Genomic DNA, 19,031 nt, shown 5'->3' on the forward strand with positions numbered 1-19,031 from the left:
GTTTACCTTAAGTATAAACTCAAAATGTCAATTCTTCATAAGCTAATGAAAGAGACAGCTATCAGACAGTTTTCTAAACTTTGATGTTGAAGAGACTGTTTTATATTAGAAAACTTTTTTTCAATTATATTGATCAAGAGGCTTAGAGCTCTTTATACGATCATATTCTGTCATCGCAAACACTTTTGACGGTGATACCAACAAGTAGCTCCAATTTTTCTGCTGCCCAAAAAACTTTAAAAAGCCACTAAATAATGAAGGGAATAAAGTAAGAGCTGTTGAAAACTTCACAAAATGCAAATCTATTTTCAAGGATCAACTAGCTATAAAACACATAAAAATCATTTAGAGATTAACCTGGAAAAAAAATAATCTTTAAAACAAGTCACAAACATTTTACAATGGGACTTTGAGCCTATTGGAATACCAAAAGAAATGGACTCTTATTACATCTAAATGTGAAAGAAACATTGGTTATTCATAAGGAGGCCTAAAAGATGAGGCTGCTGCTTTATTTTTTGTAATAAGAAAAAACATTTTAAAAATACAATTAAAGTGTTTTGAAAATACAGATGTACAAGAAGACAATAAAAATCACCTTCAACTTTAAAACAGAGCTACCGTATGTTTTGCAATATATTCTTCAAATTTGTTTTCCTTCACGTGTATAATTTTTACAAAAAATGAGATCACAAATTGTATTATTTCATGTTTTCCTCACTATACCAATGTTGTGAACAGCTTTCCATGTTATTAAATATTCTTCTACAGTATTTTGAATGGGTATATGATATTCATTGCATGGATATAACAATTTATTTTACTAATCTACTGGAGGACATTTAGGCTGCTCATAATTTTTTTAAAACTACAAACATCATTTGTTGTCTATAATTAAGGCAGTAAGCTCGCAGAATTTTATAAGTGCAAGAGAACAACTGAGGTTACACAGGTAAGCCTCACATCCTTTTCTCTATAAACCACACACACATTCCTTTCGTCCTGAGAAATCAAATCCTCCCTAAAATGTGTATTTCACGAACAGAGAAACTAAGGTTAATTCTTTTTAATATAAAGGTAGACCTTGCTTTGCATGGCTACAATATGCATGAATTTCAGTTACTACAGTTTAGTTAAATATTAAATAACACAAGTCTCCCCAAAACAGTTCAAATTTCTGTCACATTATATTACAAGTAACTATAAAGAACTGCATAAAGTACAAACTTTGCTGCTTAGGTCTTCAGTGGAAATAAAAGATGCACATCACGATCAGCGATCAATGTGTCACTTCTTTCAAAGTCTGTAATTAGTCACTGAGCATCTGTTACTCAGGTCATCATCGAGAGCAATGGAGCAGTAGTTGTGTGATAAATCCACGTGGCATTTTATGAAAGTGGATAATCAAAAGAGGGAACTGGCCAACAAAGATAAAAATGCAGAAAAGAAATGAAAAGTGATAATACTAAATTGGAAATGAACATAAATGGAGATTTAGAAGAAATACCTGACCATAAAAATACTGACATTGCTACCTTTCATGAGACACTAGATATGCATTCACAGGAACTTAGGGAAAGGGAAAGGAGGAAAAGTGCTTTTGAGCAAAAGGATGAAGATGTCCCAAAGGAAGCAACACTGGCAAAAAAATAAAAATAAAAACTTCTAAGGAACTTTCAAAGATACTTTCACAACATAGAAAACAAGAGAAAATGTTGTAAGCCAATCCAAACTTAGAAAGGAATATAACAATTCATAAAAGCATAGAAAAGATGCCCAACTCCATATTTGAAGTTACATAACAAGCTTGAAATTACTTTTGATATATTTTTTTACAAAGAAATAAAACACCAATTCTGATACTTTAAATTACAGTATCCTAAATATTGTTATTGAACATCTAAAGGAACATCTATAAGTGCACTAAAAATTATATAGCACAATATCAGAATTTGTATTCTACAATCAAATATACATATATACACGAAGTGTATGACTAACATACTAAATTATCTCTCTGGTTAACACTGTTTTTCCTTTTCCTATTTTAAATTACCTGTAGTAGAGCTGAGTATATTCTATGGATTAGGCCAGAGTCATGATTACCTTTATCTCATCAGCTTTGGTAAAGGTAATCTGACAGAAAGCTGCAGAAATAAGTCTAACATGCCAATTAGAGTTGAAACGTGAATTCTAAAGCACAAAAATGACAGGAGGAAAGAGAAAGAAATACTAATTTTGACCTGTCATTTTAAATTTTTCCAACAAATCCTTAATTTCTAAACTAATTTTGAAATACAAGATAATTCATATATTCTAATATATATAATCAAAAAAACAGTGAACCAAAATATTCACTGCATTTTCGCTATCACTCAATTTTTTGCCAATTATACTCTGATTTTTTATTTTATAAAAAGTAACAGCTTCTAAAAGATGAAGAAAATTCAGTTTCTTCCTTGGAGTACTCTACTGTAACTGCACTAAGCTACAATATGTCAATTACTGTTTAGCACAACATTAAAGCATGAATAATCTATTAAATCCACTCAGTAAAAAAATTTTTACATTTGGGGAAAAATTTTCCGACTAACGCAGCCTATCAACAACCTTCAGTCTAGAATAAAAGTTTCCTCTAACATATGGAGTTATAAAAGGCCCCTACCAAGAGATAAAAACTTCTGGAAGTAAGTATGATTAGATGAATGGCTGACAACCTCTAATAAAAATGCACGAAGTGCACTGTCATAATAAAATTTTGGTATATAAAGGACTGGACTACATCTAAGGAATTACACAGCTAAAAAGGAACTTCTTACACAGCCAGTTATTTATCACCCCCTTAAACTTACCTATTAATTCGTATGTTCCCATTAAGATATGACAACTTTTGAGAACCTGCCTTTAGGCAGAAAGTTAAAGGAAACACAGGCATACCTTTCTTCAAAAGGGTGCCTACAAAAACAAAAGACTTTAAGACATATAAATGTCATTTGTATCACTAAGTACCATGTTACCTATCAAATGGTGTCTACTCCAGTAGCACACGTAACACATAAGCCTGAGGCCTCTACAGCAGTTGGGTTGACAAAGGTTTACATTTTAGAATTCATGAAGATACAGGCACTTCTCATTCTCAGGGAACAGACTACCTATTTTTATGTACATGTCTGCAATAACAGAGGCTGGCCTTTTTCATGTTCCTCAATGAATATCCTAACTTTCCACACTGGCTAAGATTCGATAACAAAGTTGGCTCTTCTGTGCTTTTATTACAGGCAGCACTGCTTTTACAAGTATTATTTGCTTTTAATTTATCCACAGGCTAAGTGGATTATTTGGAAAATTGTTTCCAAATGCTTCTCTTTTTCTGGGAAAGTCTTTTGGATATAGGGAATAGGGTTCTTTCTACTCTGCAGCTGTGGGGGTCAATCTTTTTGTGGTTTTATCCTTATCACAATCTGTAACATTATTTAAATTCAAAACAAAATAGCTGACATTGTCAAAATTAAAAACTTTGGGGCATGAAAAGACATTATCAAGAGCATGAAAAAAACCCTACAGAAAGGGAGAAGATATTTGCAAATCATACATCTGATGAGGGACTAATATCCAGAATATAGATAAAGAACTCCTACAACTCAACAATATAGATAAAGAACTCCTACAACTCAACAATAAAAAAAGCAAACAATCATTTCAAACATGAGCAAAGAAGATATACAAATGACAGTACACAGAAAAAGATGCTCAACATCACTAGCCATTAGGGAAATACAAATTAAAACTACAATGTAATACCACTTCACACTCACTAGGATGGTGAAAATAAGCCAGACAGATAATAACAAGTGTTGATTGACAAGAATGTAGGAAAATTGTAACCCTCATACATCGCTGGAATGAATATAAAATAGTACAGCCACACTTTGGAAAAGTTTGGCAGTTCCTCAAACTTTTGTTAAACATCAAGTTATCACGTGACCAAACAATTGCACTCCTAGGTGTATACTCAGAAGAATTGAAAGTGGGGACTCAAACAGATCTTTGCACACCAATATTCACAGCAGCATTATTCACAATAGCAAAAAGGTAGAAACCACCCAAACGTATATCAACAGATAAATGGATAAACAAAATTTCATATATACATATGATTCAGTCATAAAAAGGAATAAAATTCTGCTACATGCTACAATATGGATGAACCTTGAAAACATTATAGTAAGTGAAAATAAGACATGAGGATAAATAATGCATGATTCCTCTTACATGAGGTAACTACAATAGGCAAACTCAGAGACAGAAATTAGAACAGAGGTTACCAAGAACTGGGGGAGGAGGGAATGAGAAGTTATTTAATGATTATAGGGTTTCTATTAAGGATGATGAACAAATTCTGGAAATTATTATTGGTGATGGTTGCACATTATAAATGTACTTAATGCCACTAAATTATACATCTCAAAATGGTTCAAACAGTAAATTTCATATATGTGTAGTTACCACAATAATAAATTGGTGAAGCCAGAAAAAAAACAAAAAAAACTATATACACCTGAGTTTATGAAGATCAGATAAAATTCATATGAAATATTTGGGAAGTACCTCACAATGACCTTAAGACATATAGTTAAAAATACAATACTGATCATAAGGCTGTATTCCTATTACAATGAGAAATCATAATTTAGTACAATTTTGCTCTCTCTCACATATATGAGAAAAAGTATATATATTTATTTGTTACTATTAGGAAATATATATATCCTTTAAAAGGGATTTTAAAGAAATGCAAATGTTAAGTTAGTTCTGGGATAGTTAAGGAAAATAAAAATTTTAAACTATTAGATAACTGTGAAGGACTTAATAAATGTAAAAACTTTGAAAAGCTAAAAAATCCACTTGTTTTCATTTGCATAGGGAAATACATAAACATCTATTATATTATTTCAGGTATAGGGACTCAGGATAACAAGATAAACAGAAAAGTCTACCCTTTTAGCTTAGCTTATCCCTACCAGAATCACAAGAGTCACTGGTGAGCAGCAGATGTCTTAGGTGCATTTTCAAATCCTCAAACTGACACAAACACATAAAATGAGCAAAAGTCTTCTAAATTCCAGTGTAACCTACAATTGCCTATCTTCTGATACATTTTTCTACCATATAGAGAACTGGCATGCAGTGCAGTTCTTTGACCTATCAACTTGAGAACTGGGAGTTTCAGATATGAACCGCATGTTATTTAAACACTCAGAAAACAAGGAAATGAAAGTTAAAAGGTACATATTAAAAGAAAACTAAATAAGAGATAACTATTGATTTTCAAAAGCAACATATCACAATCACATAAAGACACAAATAACTGCAAACATCGAGTTCTCTTGATCATCAAGAATATGCAGCACACCTATCTGTGCTTAGTAAGAGTACAAAGTGGTTTTTGAATAAAAGATTCCTCCTCAAGAAACTTGCAAACTAGTGGGGAGATTAAATTATATTAATACACACAAAACAATATTATATGTATGTAAAAGCATTGAAATACCAAGGATACAAATTAAGAGTTACAGGATTTCAAAGGAGGTAAGTGCTGGATAATCCAGGAATGGTCCAGAGAAGGTTAAGATTTAGGCAGTCTAGAAGTCTAGAAAGATGGGTAGAATCAAATGAGAATGAACCCTTTTCATAATCTAGCCTCATCTTTCCTGTCCTGTACACTTAATAAAATATAAAATTATTATAGATGAAGACAGAGAAAAGTCACTCTAGATAAATCACAGAAATATGAAATAAGGAGAGCAAACCAATTATCCAACAAATGCTTAATGTGAAGAGTTTAAAAGTTTTATGTAGGAGTATATATCAAAATATGTAAATTTTTTAAATTATGTAAATTACCTGAAAAATAGGTTCCTAAAACTGCACTGAATTTTGAAATAATTTCCCAGGTTTCCTACTCACACCAGAAAGTATTTGCTATTTATGAGAAATGTGTCTCAGAACCAATCAAACCAAGGCTCAAATGCAAAAAGTGGGCACTGAAACGTAACCAAAGATAGTAATTACAACACAAATTAGAAGTCTAGTCTTTGCCTATAAGGTTGTGTTGCCTTTTTCCTTTATATTTTCTGAGTGCTTCATGGATTCAGATAATTTTAGTTTAGAACCAGACGGCATTCTTTTTAACCCAAATTTTAAATGTTTATATATATTCCTGGAACATTTGAATGTCTGCATAAATGTCATGAAACAACTATAATTTACCCTGTAAAAATACAATTTATTAGATTATTGCTATTAGTTTTATTCTGTCAACTTTCTCCTTTATTCAAGAGGCACCAAATTTTCCCAATCATTCAGTCAACATTTTTTCTTTTAATAAGCCCTGCCAGATACCTTCTAGGCCCCACAGTTCTTATTCTCAAGGATTTCAGAACTCACATAAACAGAGGAGAGAGCCAATTAAACTAGCAGTTGTAATGCAGCGGGATAAGTACTACAATAAAAGTGTATCACAGCAGAAAGGAAAAGAGAAAGTAGAAGCGATATGGGGAAGGCTCTGGGAGATCTAGCTGCCAGGGCTTGGTTTTGATGGATGAACATCTGATGAGGCAGATAGTTCAGGGAGAAAGACGCATGTCACTTCAGTGAGCATGTACTTCACGCCAGCCACTATGCCAGCTTCTGAAAACACAAATAATTCACTGCCCCTAATTTCAAGACACTAGTAATCTTTACAGGAATTTGCTTCATAGAGAAAAGGCCTTTTGGTTTTAAAAATGAGATCACCTCTCAATTTTTAAAAAATGAATTCACCATGCACACACAAAAAGGAAATATTGTACGATTCTATTGATGTAAGATTCAAAAATAGGCAAAACTAATCTATCGTGACAGAAGTCAGAACAGTGGTTACCTCTGAGGGGGAGTATCAACTGGGAGAGGGCAGCAGGGCGCCTACTGAGGATGTTCTATATCTTGGTTTTAAAGGGTGGTTACTTGGGTACATACCTAAAATTTCACCACGCTAACAGTAAGATTTGTGCACTTTACTATAAGTAAGTAATAAAGGAGGACATTCCAAAATCTAGGAAGCAGCATCTTCAAAGGCACACTGTGTCCAGGCAGGGACCCGATCACAGAAACTACCAGGGTTTGTACCACACTAAACAGACGGATTTCAAACCACAATGTGTGGGTACTTTCTACTGAGGCAAAGAGGAAGACCGACTGTGAGATGTATAGACTCCATAAAAGGAGCCGTAGGCATGAGACTACAGGAGCTGAGCAGGGCTGTTGAGGACAGGACAGGATGGGCGTCCCTCATTCAGTTGCCAGGAGTTGGAGCCGACTCAGTGGCACGGGACACACACCTTCCACTGAAGGGCACCTGAGTAAAATAACCAGATGTGTATTTCAGGAAGATTATTCTCGTGGAAATATAAAGAATGGATTGGAGGGGTAGGAGACTAATAGTCCAGGAGTCAGGTGAAGGCCTTTTTTAAGGCAATGACTTTAAAGATGGAGAAGAAACAGATGGAAGTTAATAAGAAGGCAACACCAAAGGGACAGAGTGATTACAAGTGAGCAGAGGAAAGAAAAGAAGAATCTCAACTGATAACCAGGTTTCTGGCTTGAGCTTGTGGGTGAATCACAAAGATACGCAATATTTAAGCAGATCTGCCGAAAAAGAAGTTGCATTTAGTTTTGCAATCTACTGAAATGAGCATATTTTTTATATTATTTCATTCAAAATGGAACAACATTTTTCTATGGGATGTTATTTACTGCCAAGTGCTCATTCAGTTGATGTCCTATTTCTTTCATTATTTAAATATATTTCCTTGGCAATCTTGTGTCAAATTTAATTTGAATCTCTATGGTACCAGGTGATGTGACAATATAAAATGCTTCCACCATTAGGTAATTGCTCCTTACTACACCTCTAAGCGTATAAAGAATAAGCAATTTTTTGTCCTTCCATAATTAGCTATTCTTAAGTAGGTATTCGCAAGTTAGCAACTCTGACAAAGAATAACTTCTGATCTATGAAACTCCACACAGTGAAAGATTTCATTTATGGATGCTAACATAAATTAAAGAATCTCTAAACCAAATTTATTAATCAAACAACTGTTATAAACCCACCACAGCGTCCTACCACAGTTACTCACCAACAGATTCCAAAACCAAATTTAAAGCAGAGCCCCCACCCCACAAAAAAAGAAAGCTTAAAAAAACAGCAGAGCCCAAAATGACATAATATGTTTAACCATTTTTTGAAAGCAAAAGATGCATTTAAATATATACATATAAAGACACATTTAAATATATACATATAAAACCTTGAGTTGTAAGACTTAGGGCATGCTCAGATGAGCACATACACATATCCTGAGCCAAGTTTCCTCTAAAAATTCAATATAGTTTTTAGAAAAGATTGCTTTGATATGCAATTCACTCATTCAACAAATATGTAGAGTAGCTCATATATGGCAGGTACCGTGCAAGTGCTAGGGATACAGCAGTAAGACAGACATGTCCCACCCTCATCATGGAGGTTTATAGTCTAGTGGTACACGATCATAAAAACTACATTCTAGGGCAGTGTCTCCCTCCTAACCCAGTCTCTGATCCCTGCAATGAATCTACCCTGAGGCTTAAATTAAGACCCACATGAGTAAAATAATTATTAAAAAGTAATTTCAGAATAACTACTTGGTAAAATCATAGATCTTCTTGGAAACTAAACAGTGGATAGAAAAATAGAGATAAAAGAATTATTGTAAAGAAAGCACCAGCTCAAGAGTGAAGGTCTCTAAACTTTACTTCCTATGAACCTTTTTTCAGGACGGTAGCAGAGATGAGCTCTACCAAAATGGAAAAGTAATTCAAAAACAAGGAAAGATACAAGGGATACAAAAAAACACGGATCCAACACAGGGAATCTCCAGGATAATGGTGAAGGAAGGTCCCAGGATGGCAGCTATGCTCAGCACCAGGGCAAGGGGTACAGCTCCGAGCAGGCCGGAAGGCTCCAGGAAAAGTTTCTTCCAATATGATGAACTGAGTGAACACCTGATGTACATGAACATGTGGAGTAGATTTAACAATCGGTGGGAACTTCTGGGGTTGAATTATAATAAGTAGAAACGTAAGCAAATAAAATAAAAGGCAATTATTAAAGGAAATATTTAGGGACAAATCACGTATATAAAAAAGGAAAAGGAATCCTAGTATATTAAATGGCTTAGTGTGAACAGCATTTATAAAGACCTAATTATGTAAACACTGAACAACATTTTAAGAAAAATTAAAATATACACATACCAAGGTGAGGAAATAGGAGGACAGGAGGAAGTACATGTATTTAGGGGACTGGTAGGGGGTAATAATGAGTTAAATCCTCATCTTTAATAGTGTGAAACCAGTAAATACTCCTTAAATGGGACAAAAAAGTAGCAGTTATAAGAATATTATTTCAAGATATAAAAACCAAATAAACTTTAAATGCCAAAATTATTGGCTAATGGGTTGAAGAAAATTGGGAGGGATAACAGCAGTACTATTGTTTTCATATCCAGCCCTGTAGAACCATTTGATTCTAAATTATGTACATATGTCACTGTGATAAAAATTAAAACTAAAAGACTAAGAAAAGAAGGAGGTAATAAGCATTAGCCATGGAGTGTAAAAGAAAAGGAATCAGACTTTAAAAAAAAAAAGGCTAAAGAGAGTCATAAAATTTAATTTAAAAGCACCTGGATTACTTAGAAACAGTAAGACAGCACTCTGACGTGAATTTTTTTCTCAGCTTCCCAAAGTAATCTGTACAACACTTTAAGCAAATAGGTTTCCAACTCTAACCTCACATATGGCAGGAGGATGATACTTGTCATCATGAATGAAAAGCACATGAAGATCATTATATAAATCATTTCATGAGCAAAATTATTAAATGTTATACAGGTATATTACCAAAAGACATTCTCAAATGTTCATAAGCACCTTCCTGCCATACCAGTCCCTCAATGACTACTCAGGAATTTGCATGATTAGGTATAGACTTTAAATTGAACTAAGACAAAATTATATATTACATTTAAGGCTCTTACATTTTTAACTATCATTCAAAACCTTCAGCACAGGGCCAGCCCTGTGGCTCAGGTGGTTAGAGCTCCATGCTCCTAACTCCAAAGGCTGCCGGTTCGATTCCCACATGGGCCAGTGGGCTCTCAACCACAAGGTTGCCAGTTCAATTCCTCGGGTCCCGCAAGGGATGGTGGGCTCTGCCCCCTGCAACTAGAAAACGGCAACTGCACCTGGAGCTGAGCTGCGCCCTCCACAACTAAGACTGAAAAGACAACAACTTGACTTGGAAAAAGGCCTGGAAGTACACACTGTTCCCCAATAAAGTCCTGTTCCCCTTCCCCAATAAAATCTTTAAAAAAAAAAAAGAAAGAAAAAATCCTTTAGCACACATTTTTTCAAAGTTGATGAAAGGACAAGAAATTTTGAGACAGACGCATTGCTTAGTATGCTTAATCCCTGTCAGCAGTCCACTCTTTACCTCCCAACCTTACAAACATTGGCAAGTTCTCCACATGGCCTCTCTGTCATTTATACACTTATATATTCACCCAGCCATCCAATATTTACTGAGCACTTAAAATACACAGGACACTGCACCTATCCTGGCAATGGGGATTCAGCATCATGCCTGACAATAAGCATGATAATTACATATTATGATAAAGGCTATAAATGAACTATACAGAATAGTGCAATAGTGACAGAAGAACACGTCATAAGGTGATAAAAGGAGGCCTTGCTGAGGACATCAGTGCTGAGATTTCATGTATGAAGAAAGGGCCAGACATGTGAAAATGTGTAAATAGCCTTTCTGCACTGAACACAGGCTGAGAGAAAAGGAATGACAGGATCTGATTCGGATTTTAAGATTACACTGGCTGCTGTGTGAAACTAGGAAACCGCACTGCAAGGTATCTTACAAGAGATGATGGCAGCTGGGACAAGAGTAGTGGCAGTAAAGATGAGCAGAAGTTAAAAGCTGGAATGGATACCAAACAGGATGAGGTGACAGACTCAAACTGGAAATAAAAGAATACGTCAGATGGTGAAAGAAAGTAAGGAAGGATGTTTCTAGATTTTTGGCTTTAGCAATTGGGTTGGAATACTGGTGCCATTTACTGTCATGGGACAGACTAGGGGAGGCCTACCTTGATAGAAGGATCCTTTCATAATGGAATCTCTGTAGACTTTCACAAGTCATTACGAAACGGCAAGAAACCCTATCAGGCTTTTTCCACGAGGAGTAAGATGCTGAGACAGTCTAACTTCTTTACAGAAATGAAAGAGAAGCTGGAGAACTTCCTCTGTAAAACTTCATTTAAACACAGTTTTGCTTTTAATGCAGTTCAGTATCAAATAATCCAAGAACACGTTATACAGCAAGGTTTCAAATTATCAATTTTCCTGGACCTTGTTCACAAGATAGTGATAAACTTGGGATTTCTCTAAAATAAAGAGAGCTTTATGTTAATATTAAATCACTAATAAAGAGGGGTGTGTTGAAGGGAAGGCCTTCATCTTTGAATAGGTAAGTCTTCTAATAGGTCCCTGACTATAACAGTAAATACAAAAAAGCTAGTTTTATCAGGCTTTTCTCGCAGTAACTATCCACCTCTGGCCTCCAAGAACACTTTACTATTAGATGAGAGTAACAAGAGAACTTATTGGCATGCAGAATGAGATGGAGTGGCTCAATTTAAACACAAATATCATGAAGTCCAAAAGGTAAAAGCAGAAACATAAACAAGCCTTGAAAAGAGAAGTCATGCTTCCTGGATACAGTATGAAAAGAACTGTCAGTTCTATCTTAGTCTTCTCAGTACTACTGAACCACCAACTGTTAATTTATTAATAAAATACCTCCGCCCCTGCAGCTGTTTAACATTAAAGCTTCTAATTCAAACTCTCAGCATTAATCTCTAATGCTCCAAAAACAGATTTTCCAGTCACAGCAAAAATAATAATGACTACCCTAATACCCTAATTTTTCCCGTGACCTATCATATAATCAAGTGCCAAAAATCTTCCCTTTCTCCTAAGAAAACACCTGTCACCACATTCCCAACTTTCGGTTACTCACACATCTTCCTGGAAGGCAACCCTGAATGCTGTCACTGTGAAGTCTCACTAACAGAGCACAAAGACAAACAATAAACAAGAAGAAATAAACAACGGCTGTCCAGTTTGGTAAATGGGGAGGCTATTAACCATCAAGTGATGTCACCTCATTCTGCTCTTCCCCCCAAATCCAGGGTTCATTGGTGTATTTATCTCCCGTGTCACTGACACTAATGTCAAACTGGAGATTATGAAGAACAGCACCTTTGCAACTACTTAGGTGCCCACATATAAGCAGACTGATGTAAACCTGCCCCATTTTCTCCTCTACATATACTAACAGCTGGCTAGGTTGCAAAAGATTTAACCAAAACCTACAATTCCACACCAATGCTAGAGAGTTCACTGGTAAATTTAATAAATTCAGATGAAGGCAAATAAGTGCTTTAATAAGAGAATAGTGCATCCCGGAAGGAACCAACTGTGAATTCAATTTTCATTCATACATTGATTATGCTAAACCAGCTAACATCACATCATAGGTGGTATAATACTAATGAAATTTTAATATTAATACTAGGAAACGGGAAATAAAATCTTGGTTGGGGAAATCAATGTTTTAGAGCATATTAGGGTTGGAGGATAAGCAAAATGAAAAGTACTGGAATCTTCAACTATTATATGCTTGATTATTCCACTAGCAAAAACAACAACCTTTAAGTAGGTAAGACAGTAAATTCTTTAACACAATTATTGAGCACATACTATGAAAATGAGTAGTGTTAGGACACTTACAGGCCACCAAATAACACCCACTCTGCATTCCTACAAGCGCTTCCTTCCATAGCACTCACTGTTGCACTTAATATATATTAATTATTTATAAATGACACACATATATTCTACTTTTTGGAAATATTATGGTCATTATCAAACACACAAAATAGAACTTTAAATAGAAGTTCTAAAATGTTATTCCCAACCTCCTATGATCGTCTTGCATACACCTTGAGGTAACACACTTCAGTGGAAATCACTGACCCAGGCTATATGCTCCTAGAGAGAGGTTCTTATAAGTCATAGGCAGTGCTCAGTAAAAATTTGCTGAATGAATGAGCAAAGGGACACTTGAAAATATGAATCCACAACATCACTTTGGACTTGCTAGTTCATCACCCGTCTACTTAATCCAATATAAGGACCCAATTCTACTTAAAGAAAGGGGATTAGAAGAAATTTTACCCACTGTATTTTATTATCACACTGTAAAAGCTAAGAACAATTTTGCAATTCTTGCAGAAAAAAAAAAGCCTTATAATTCTCAGTTTCCAGAATGATGAAAGGAAGGAGAGAAGACCAGGAAGAAACAATTAAAGAACTGGAGAAGATTTTTAAGGTTTCTTAGAGTTCTGAAATGCTCTAAACTGTAATTCATCTTTCATTTAATGTGTTTATGCTCTATTTCAAGCATTTAGAATAATTTTTAGGAATACACAAATTGCAAACTTAGATGCAAACTTAGACGAGGCTAAAATTCTGTATCCATTAAATACAGTAGGTGCACTTTAGAAAACACATGCAATCTAAATCAAGTCAAGCCTTCAAAAAGGAAGGCTTGTGTTCTATTCAAGATTTTCAAGAAAAAGATAAGCTAAAAATAAAAGCTACCACTAATACAGGTCCCTTAAAAATTTTTTTAAGGTGTTCTTTCAGAAAACTATTAACATTTATGTAACTGACATACAGTCTAACTAAAATAGTAGGCAAAACCAATCTTCCTAATTTCTAGAGCTTCTGAAGTGTAAATAAATAAGAAGTCACTAGACTGCCCTTTCACTTAGGTCCAGTTACAGTTATCTGTCACTAACATAACACTCATTTCTAAGGCCCCATTTTTCTAAGGCCCCACTTTGCAAGATAAACTGCCTGCAATTCCATGTTTACGTGCGGCAATACATACTTGACTACTTTTTTAAATACTACCTAATTATGGTGAGGAATTATTTAGTGCTCAATAATTTTAAGTAAAGCCAAGGTCGTAGGTATTTTATTAGTTTATCAAGCTTGCTTTTTACTTATATTCATATAACACACATTGTATGTTTATCCTAGCCACACTTCTGATCTCCTTTCATTCACCTTATACAATATAAACAAGCAAATAACACTAATGGATGGAGGTTTTAGTACCCATTTAGATTATTCAAGTGCCCCCCAAATGCCCTCAAACCATTTTTAGCTCTATCAAAAGCTTTATAAATTCTTTCTATAACCTTACCAAAAAAATTCTATATTAAAGTCTGACATTCACTAGAGTAAATAGTATGTTCAAAAGAATTATCCATTAAAAAAAGCTCCTGTTTTACACTTAGAAATGTTATTTTATCAACTTGCTTCTCTCTTCAGCTTTAATTTTCCTCTGCGGCAAAACTGATAAAACAAATTCATTCAAATAGTTAAATAAGATTTTAACAAATATTTTACTACTTCTTCATACGTCTTAAAACTCAACAGGCAGACACTTCACTACAAACTCAACAATTACCTTCAGTCAAATGAGTTTAAAATGCACCAACTATTCATTTCATTTATATTTACAAAGGTACAATCTTAGTTTGATATAATAGTAAGCAGGCTAGAGGTGGATAAAGTTTAATTTTAGAATTCCTAAATGCCAGCTACATCACCCTCAAACTTAAGAAACTAAACACTTCTGAACCTTGAAGCTGTAAGTCAATTTGACTGATGTCCTCTTTCATGCCATGTAAGCCATTGCCTAATTGAGGCCAGACCTGTCGGGCTCAACAGCATCCCGGAAATGACTAGCCTACTAGAGCTGGAAACACATCAAGAATTTGGAATATTTCTCATATTGAAGCAAGAAACAAAGTTCAAGCAAGATTGTCCATAATAACAATCATTATACTGTTCCACAGGAAAAGACACAAAAAGTGTATTTTTGTTATTCTGGTCAGTCCACAATACCTCTAAGTTTTGTAACTATTTTCAGGTGATGACCCACTGTACTTAACCCTTTTCTTCCTATATATTAATAACAGTTCACTACTAAATTCTCATTTTAAATGCCTTTGTATCTAATTTTTATTTTATATCCTTAGCTACTGAAACCATCACCTGGAGCATGGCTAGGTTCTTTGACTTGGAAACCTGTTAACAATAATGCCTAGCGCATAACCTGCTTAATGTTTTTTCACTTCTTATCAAGAAAACCCATTAAATGTTGCAAAGACATACAAACGCATACACTCTACACACACACTCAAATCCCAGTCATGAAAAATTAAGTCACATTCCGGCCATAAACTGTGCAATAGACACTTCCAGTTAGCGCTGTGCTTTAGCGATCATGGACAGCGGTACCAGAGTAAGTGGTAGGGGGTTGGGGCTGTTAACATACTGTGCATCAAAGCCAATAAGCAGCAGGCTGGGGCCGGCAGCAAGGCCAGTCTCTATAGGGAGCTATAACACAGTATCAGAATGCTGGATTTCCGAATGCCATTTTATGGGGAGAGAGGGGGTGAGTACTGGGGATCAAGTGCAATAAAAGGCTCTGGCCAACGTCTGAGATGAAACCTAAGACAAGGTCTTGTGGCAGCACCAGCTGTCCAGTCTCATCTCACCTCAAACACAACTTAATTTCAGGTCGTTCTTGGCAAAGTCAGCCGCTCAAAGGGTGAGGGGATGGCAGGAGTGGATGGTGATAGCCCCCAAGAGACTGGCAAAGGCCCTCGGAAAAAGCAGTCACTTTCACAATTGAAAGGGGCTTCTACTAGCAAAAAGAAGAGGGCTTTGCAGCCGTCTCCCCTCTCCCTTACAGCCAAGGCTGTTAGGTTAGGATGTTATTGGTTTTTACGAAGGAGTGATATGAGAAAATGGCAGTAAGAGATGAGGGGGGTGGGAAGGGCTGGTGCCACCCAAGAAAAGGGGGAGAGGAGGACTTCCCTGGACACATCCAGGGTAACAACGCCACCAGAGAGCACGGGCACTGCCCTGCCAGCACCAGATAACCCTCTCCGAGAAAGCTTCGCCCCCTTCCATACGGTCCCAATTCCCCAACACTGCTCCCACCCGACCCTTCTCCCCCATGATATTCCCCATCGCTGGCCTCCTTTCCCTTCCGCCTCTGGCGCCCGACGCCCTCAACCTACCCTCCTCTTTCCCGGTCACCCACCCCTCTGGGCAGCCCGTCGCTGGCCTCCCCGGCAGCTCGCCCAGACCCCTCCCCCTCACCTCTCCTCAGCGCCTCCTCGTAGCTGAGGAATCCGATCCGTGACTCCTTGGCGCCCATGCTCCCCTCATCCCCTCGGCCGGGGGTTGGAGCCTGATCTCGCCCCCACCCCCCCTCTCGCCTCCTCCTCGGCGTCCCTGGGTGACGGTGTCGGCGTCCCCAGACCCCCTCCTCCCCCAACACTAACAAGTGCGGCTTCTAACCCGGCGGCTCCTCCCGGCTGCTGCCACCGCCTCCATGACGAATCACGTGACCCGCTCCCACCCCGCCCCCTTCCCCTCCCTCCTACTCCGCCCTCCTCCCCTCCCTTCCCTTCCCTCCTCACGCCCACTTCCCTCCCTCTCACCCCTCCCGCCAGCACCGCCAAGGGTCACCTGACCCAAGGCCGGGGATTGTTCCGGGTAATGGCTGCCAAGGGCCACAAACTCCGCCCCCCCCACGTTAACCGCGCGCAGGGGGGCAGGGGAGGGGCTGGATCCCGTGCGTAACGCAACATCTACACCTCCCCACCAATCCGAAGCCGCGAGGCCTGGGAGCCTCCGCCTTCCTGGGGGTGGTGACTTCCGGGGCGCTCGAGGCCGTCCCTCCCGCCTACGTATTCTTGCGCTCGACTTGTGAGGCCCGAGCAATTGACGGTTGTCCAGACCTGGACTGGGATTCCCCCCCCCCCCCCCCATCGAAAAGAAGTGGAATCTTAGGGAACTGGAGTGTGAAGGGACCGGTTCGTGAGGGAAAGGAGCCGGCAGGACAGGAATTCCTAACGTTCAAGAATGTTTTGATCGGCAGGAAGTTGTGAAAGGAAAGGAGAGTCAAGGATTTCCTGTGACGGAAGAATTCTAAATCCTAATGGGGAGAGCCCTAACGAAAGTGAACCTTGTGACAAAGTTTAGAATATCTGCTCTTTCACGTTATCTCCCCCGCCCCGCTCCACCTCAATTGACTAGATTTCCTTTTGCTTCCGCAGCCCCAGCTGCTCTTGTACCAACCTTCAACTCTGTGCCTACATCTTGTACAGATACTTTGGAAACTGCACTGCAACAGTCTTAACTTGCTTCTCTCCGAGTTGCTCCCCACCAGAAATGTGAGGGTTACAAGACGTGACAAAGTTCCTTGCTTTTTAAAAAAATTACTATTTTTTAATTGTAAAAAACACGTAAAAATTACCATTTTAACCACTTCTAAGTACCTCATGAGTGGACCCATACAGCTATCCCTTTTGTGACTAGCTTATTTCATCCTTGTAGCATGTGTCAGAATTTCCCAGAGTTACCATACGATCTAGAAATTCCACGCGAGTATATACCCAAAAGAATTGAAAGCAGGGACACAAACATATTTATACACCCATGTTTAGCGACCATTATTAACAATAACCAAAAGATGGAAGCAACCCAGGTGTCAATCAACAGGGAAATAAATAAAATGTGATATATACATGCGATGGAATACTCTTTAGTTCCTTGCTTTAGAACTCTATTCCGTTTGCTTTCGCTTGTCTTCACCCTGAAAGTCACAGTATAAAGCTTGTGGATAAGGAAACAACTTTGAAAAATAACCATTGGGATTAGATTAGACTCAAGGTGCCAGGTAGGCAATTCAGGCCAGCAAAAGGTTTTTAGTTACTAAAGCCAACAGATTATATTATACCCTGTTGGAGAAAGAAGGCAATACTGTTCTCTACTCACCTTTCCTGGCAGACCAGATCAACAGCATGGTATTTAATCCCAGTGCTGCCCTTTCCAGTTCACCAGGAGGCAGTTCACCCTAAGAACTCAGATTAGTTTCATAACTATAAGACCATGAATAAGAGGGTCGGAATGTACTTCAAAGCCTGTAATTTCCAGGTCATCAGTTTGGTGTAGACAGAAGTTCCAGACCAAACAATTCAATCATCTTCAACCCGCAGTTAGATTATAGTAATTAATGGGAAGTGAATCTTCAGAGCTTAGCTCTGAGTGAAAAGTCCCACAATAGTTCAACTGCAACATACCTAGGCATTATTACTCTCAATGATCAGTACCTAAAGGTGACCTTTCTGTACAAAGAATAGACCTGGATGATTATCTACCCACTTGATTTACGGTGGAATTGGAAGCAAATTATTTTATCTCTTTGTAGTACTTGCCCCACTTGAAAGATGGGACTAGAGTTGGAATTTATCTCATGAATCAGTAAATTATTACAAAATACTCATGAAAGAACAGAATACAAACTTTATAATGAAAGATTTAGAGCAGTATTAACACACAGGAAGTTTTAAAATTTCCTCCTTGGTATCAAGGCCTGGCTTCCCCTAGGACCATAAACATTTTCACCCCATCACACAGTTTACCATGGATTTAAACACTTCTCAAAATTGTGGGTTAAGATAGCAAACTAAGAAACACTATTTCTTCTTTGCCTGAGTTAAATTAGGTGTATTATTGAAAGCAGTGAACCACATAGTTATGTCTGACAAGAATTTTAAAAGGTAAACTGGGATTAAAACCTGCCTTTTGGTTTTATTACACAGTATCAGACAGTCAAATGTTAAGCATCCTGCTGTAAGTTAAAATTGATACAATACTTCAATTTGATGATGTAGAAAATCTTAAGTCTACTTGTCATGCTGAAAGGATTTTTAGGA

General features: G+C 37.3%; 1 protein-coding gene across 2 annotated transcripts in view; it reads right to left on the reverse strand.

The window, feature by feature from the left end:
* The window catches only part of USP32 (ubiquitin specific peptidase 32), a 166,341-nt gene extending 149,680 nt beyond the window's left edge, over positions 1-16,661 (reverse strand). For both annotated transcript variants that reach the window (XM_019732553.3, XM_019732552.3), the window contains exon 1: positions 16,408-16,661. In XM_019732553.3, coding sequence (XP_019588112.2) covers positions 16,408-16,465 — 58 coding nt within the window. In that variant the 5' untranslated portion in view covers positions 16,466-16,661. The remainder of the gene's footprint in view (positions 1-16,407) is intronic.
* Positions 16,662-19,031: the final 2,370 nt, after the last annotated feature.

This window comes from Rhinolophus sinicus, chromosome 12 (genome assembly GCF_057876585.1).
Source record: "Rhinolophus sinicus isolate RSI-liver-muscle chromosome 12, RSI-T2T, whole genome shotgun sequence".
NCBI lineage: Eukaryota > Metazoa > Chordata > Mammalia > Chiroptera > Rhinolophidae > Rhinolophus > Rhinolophus sinicus.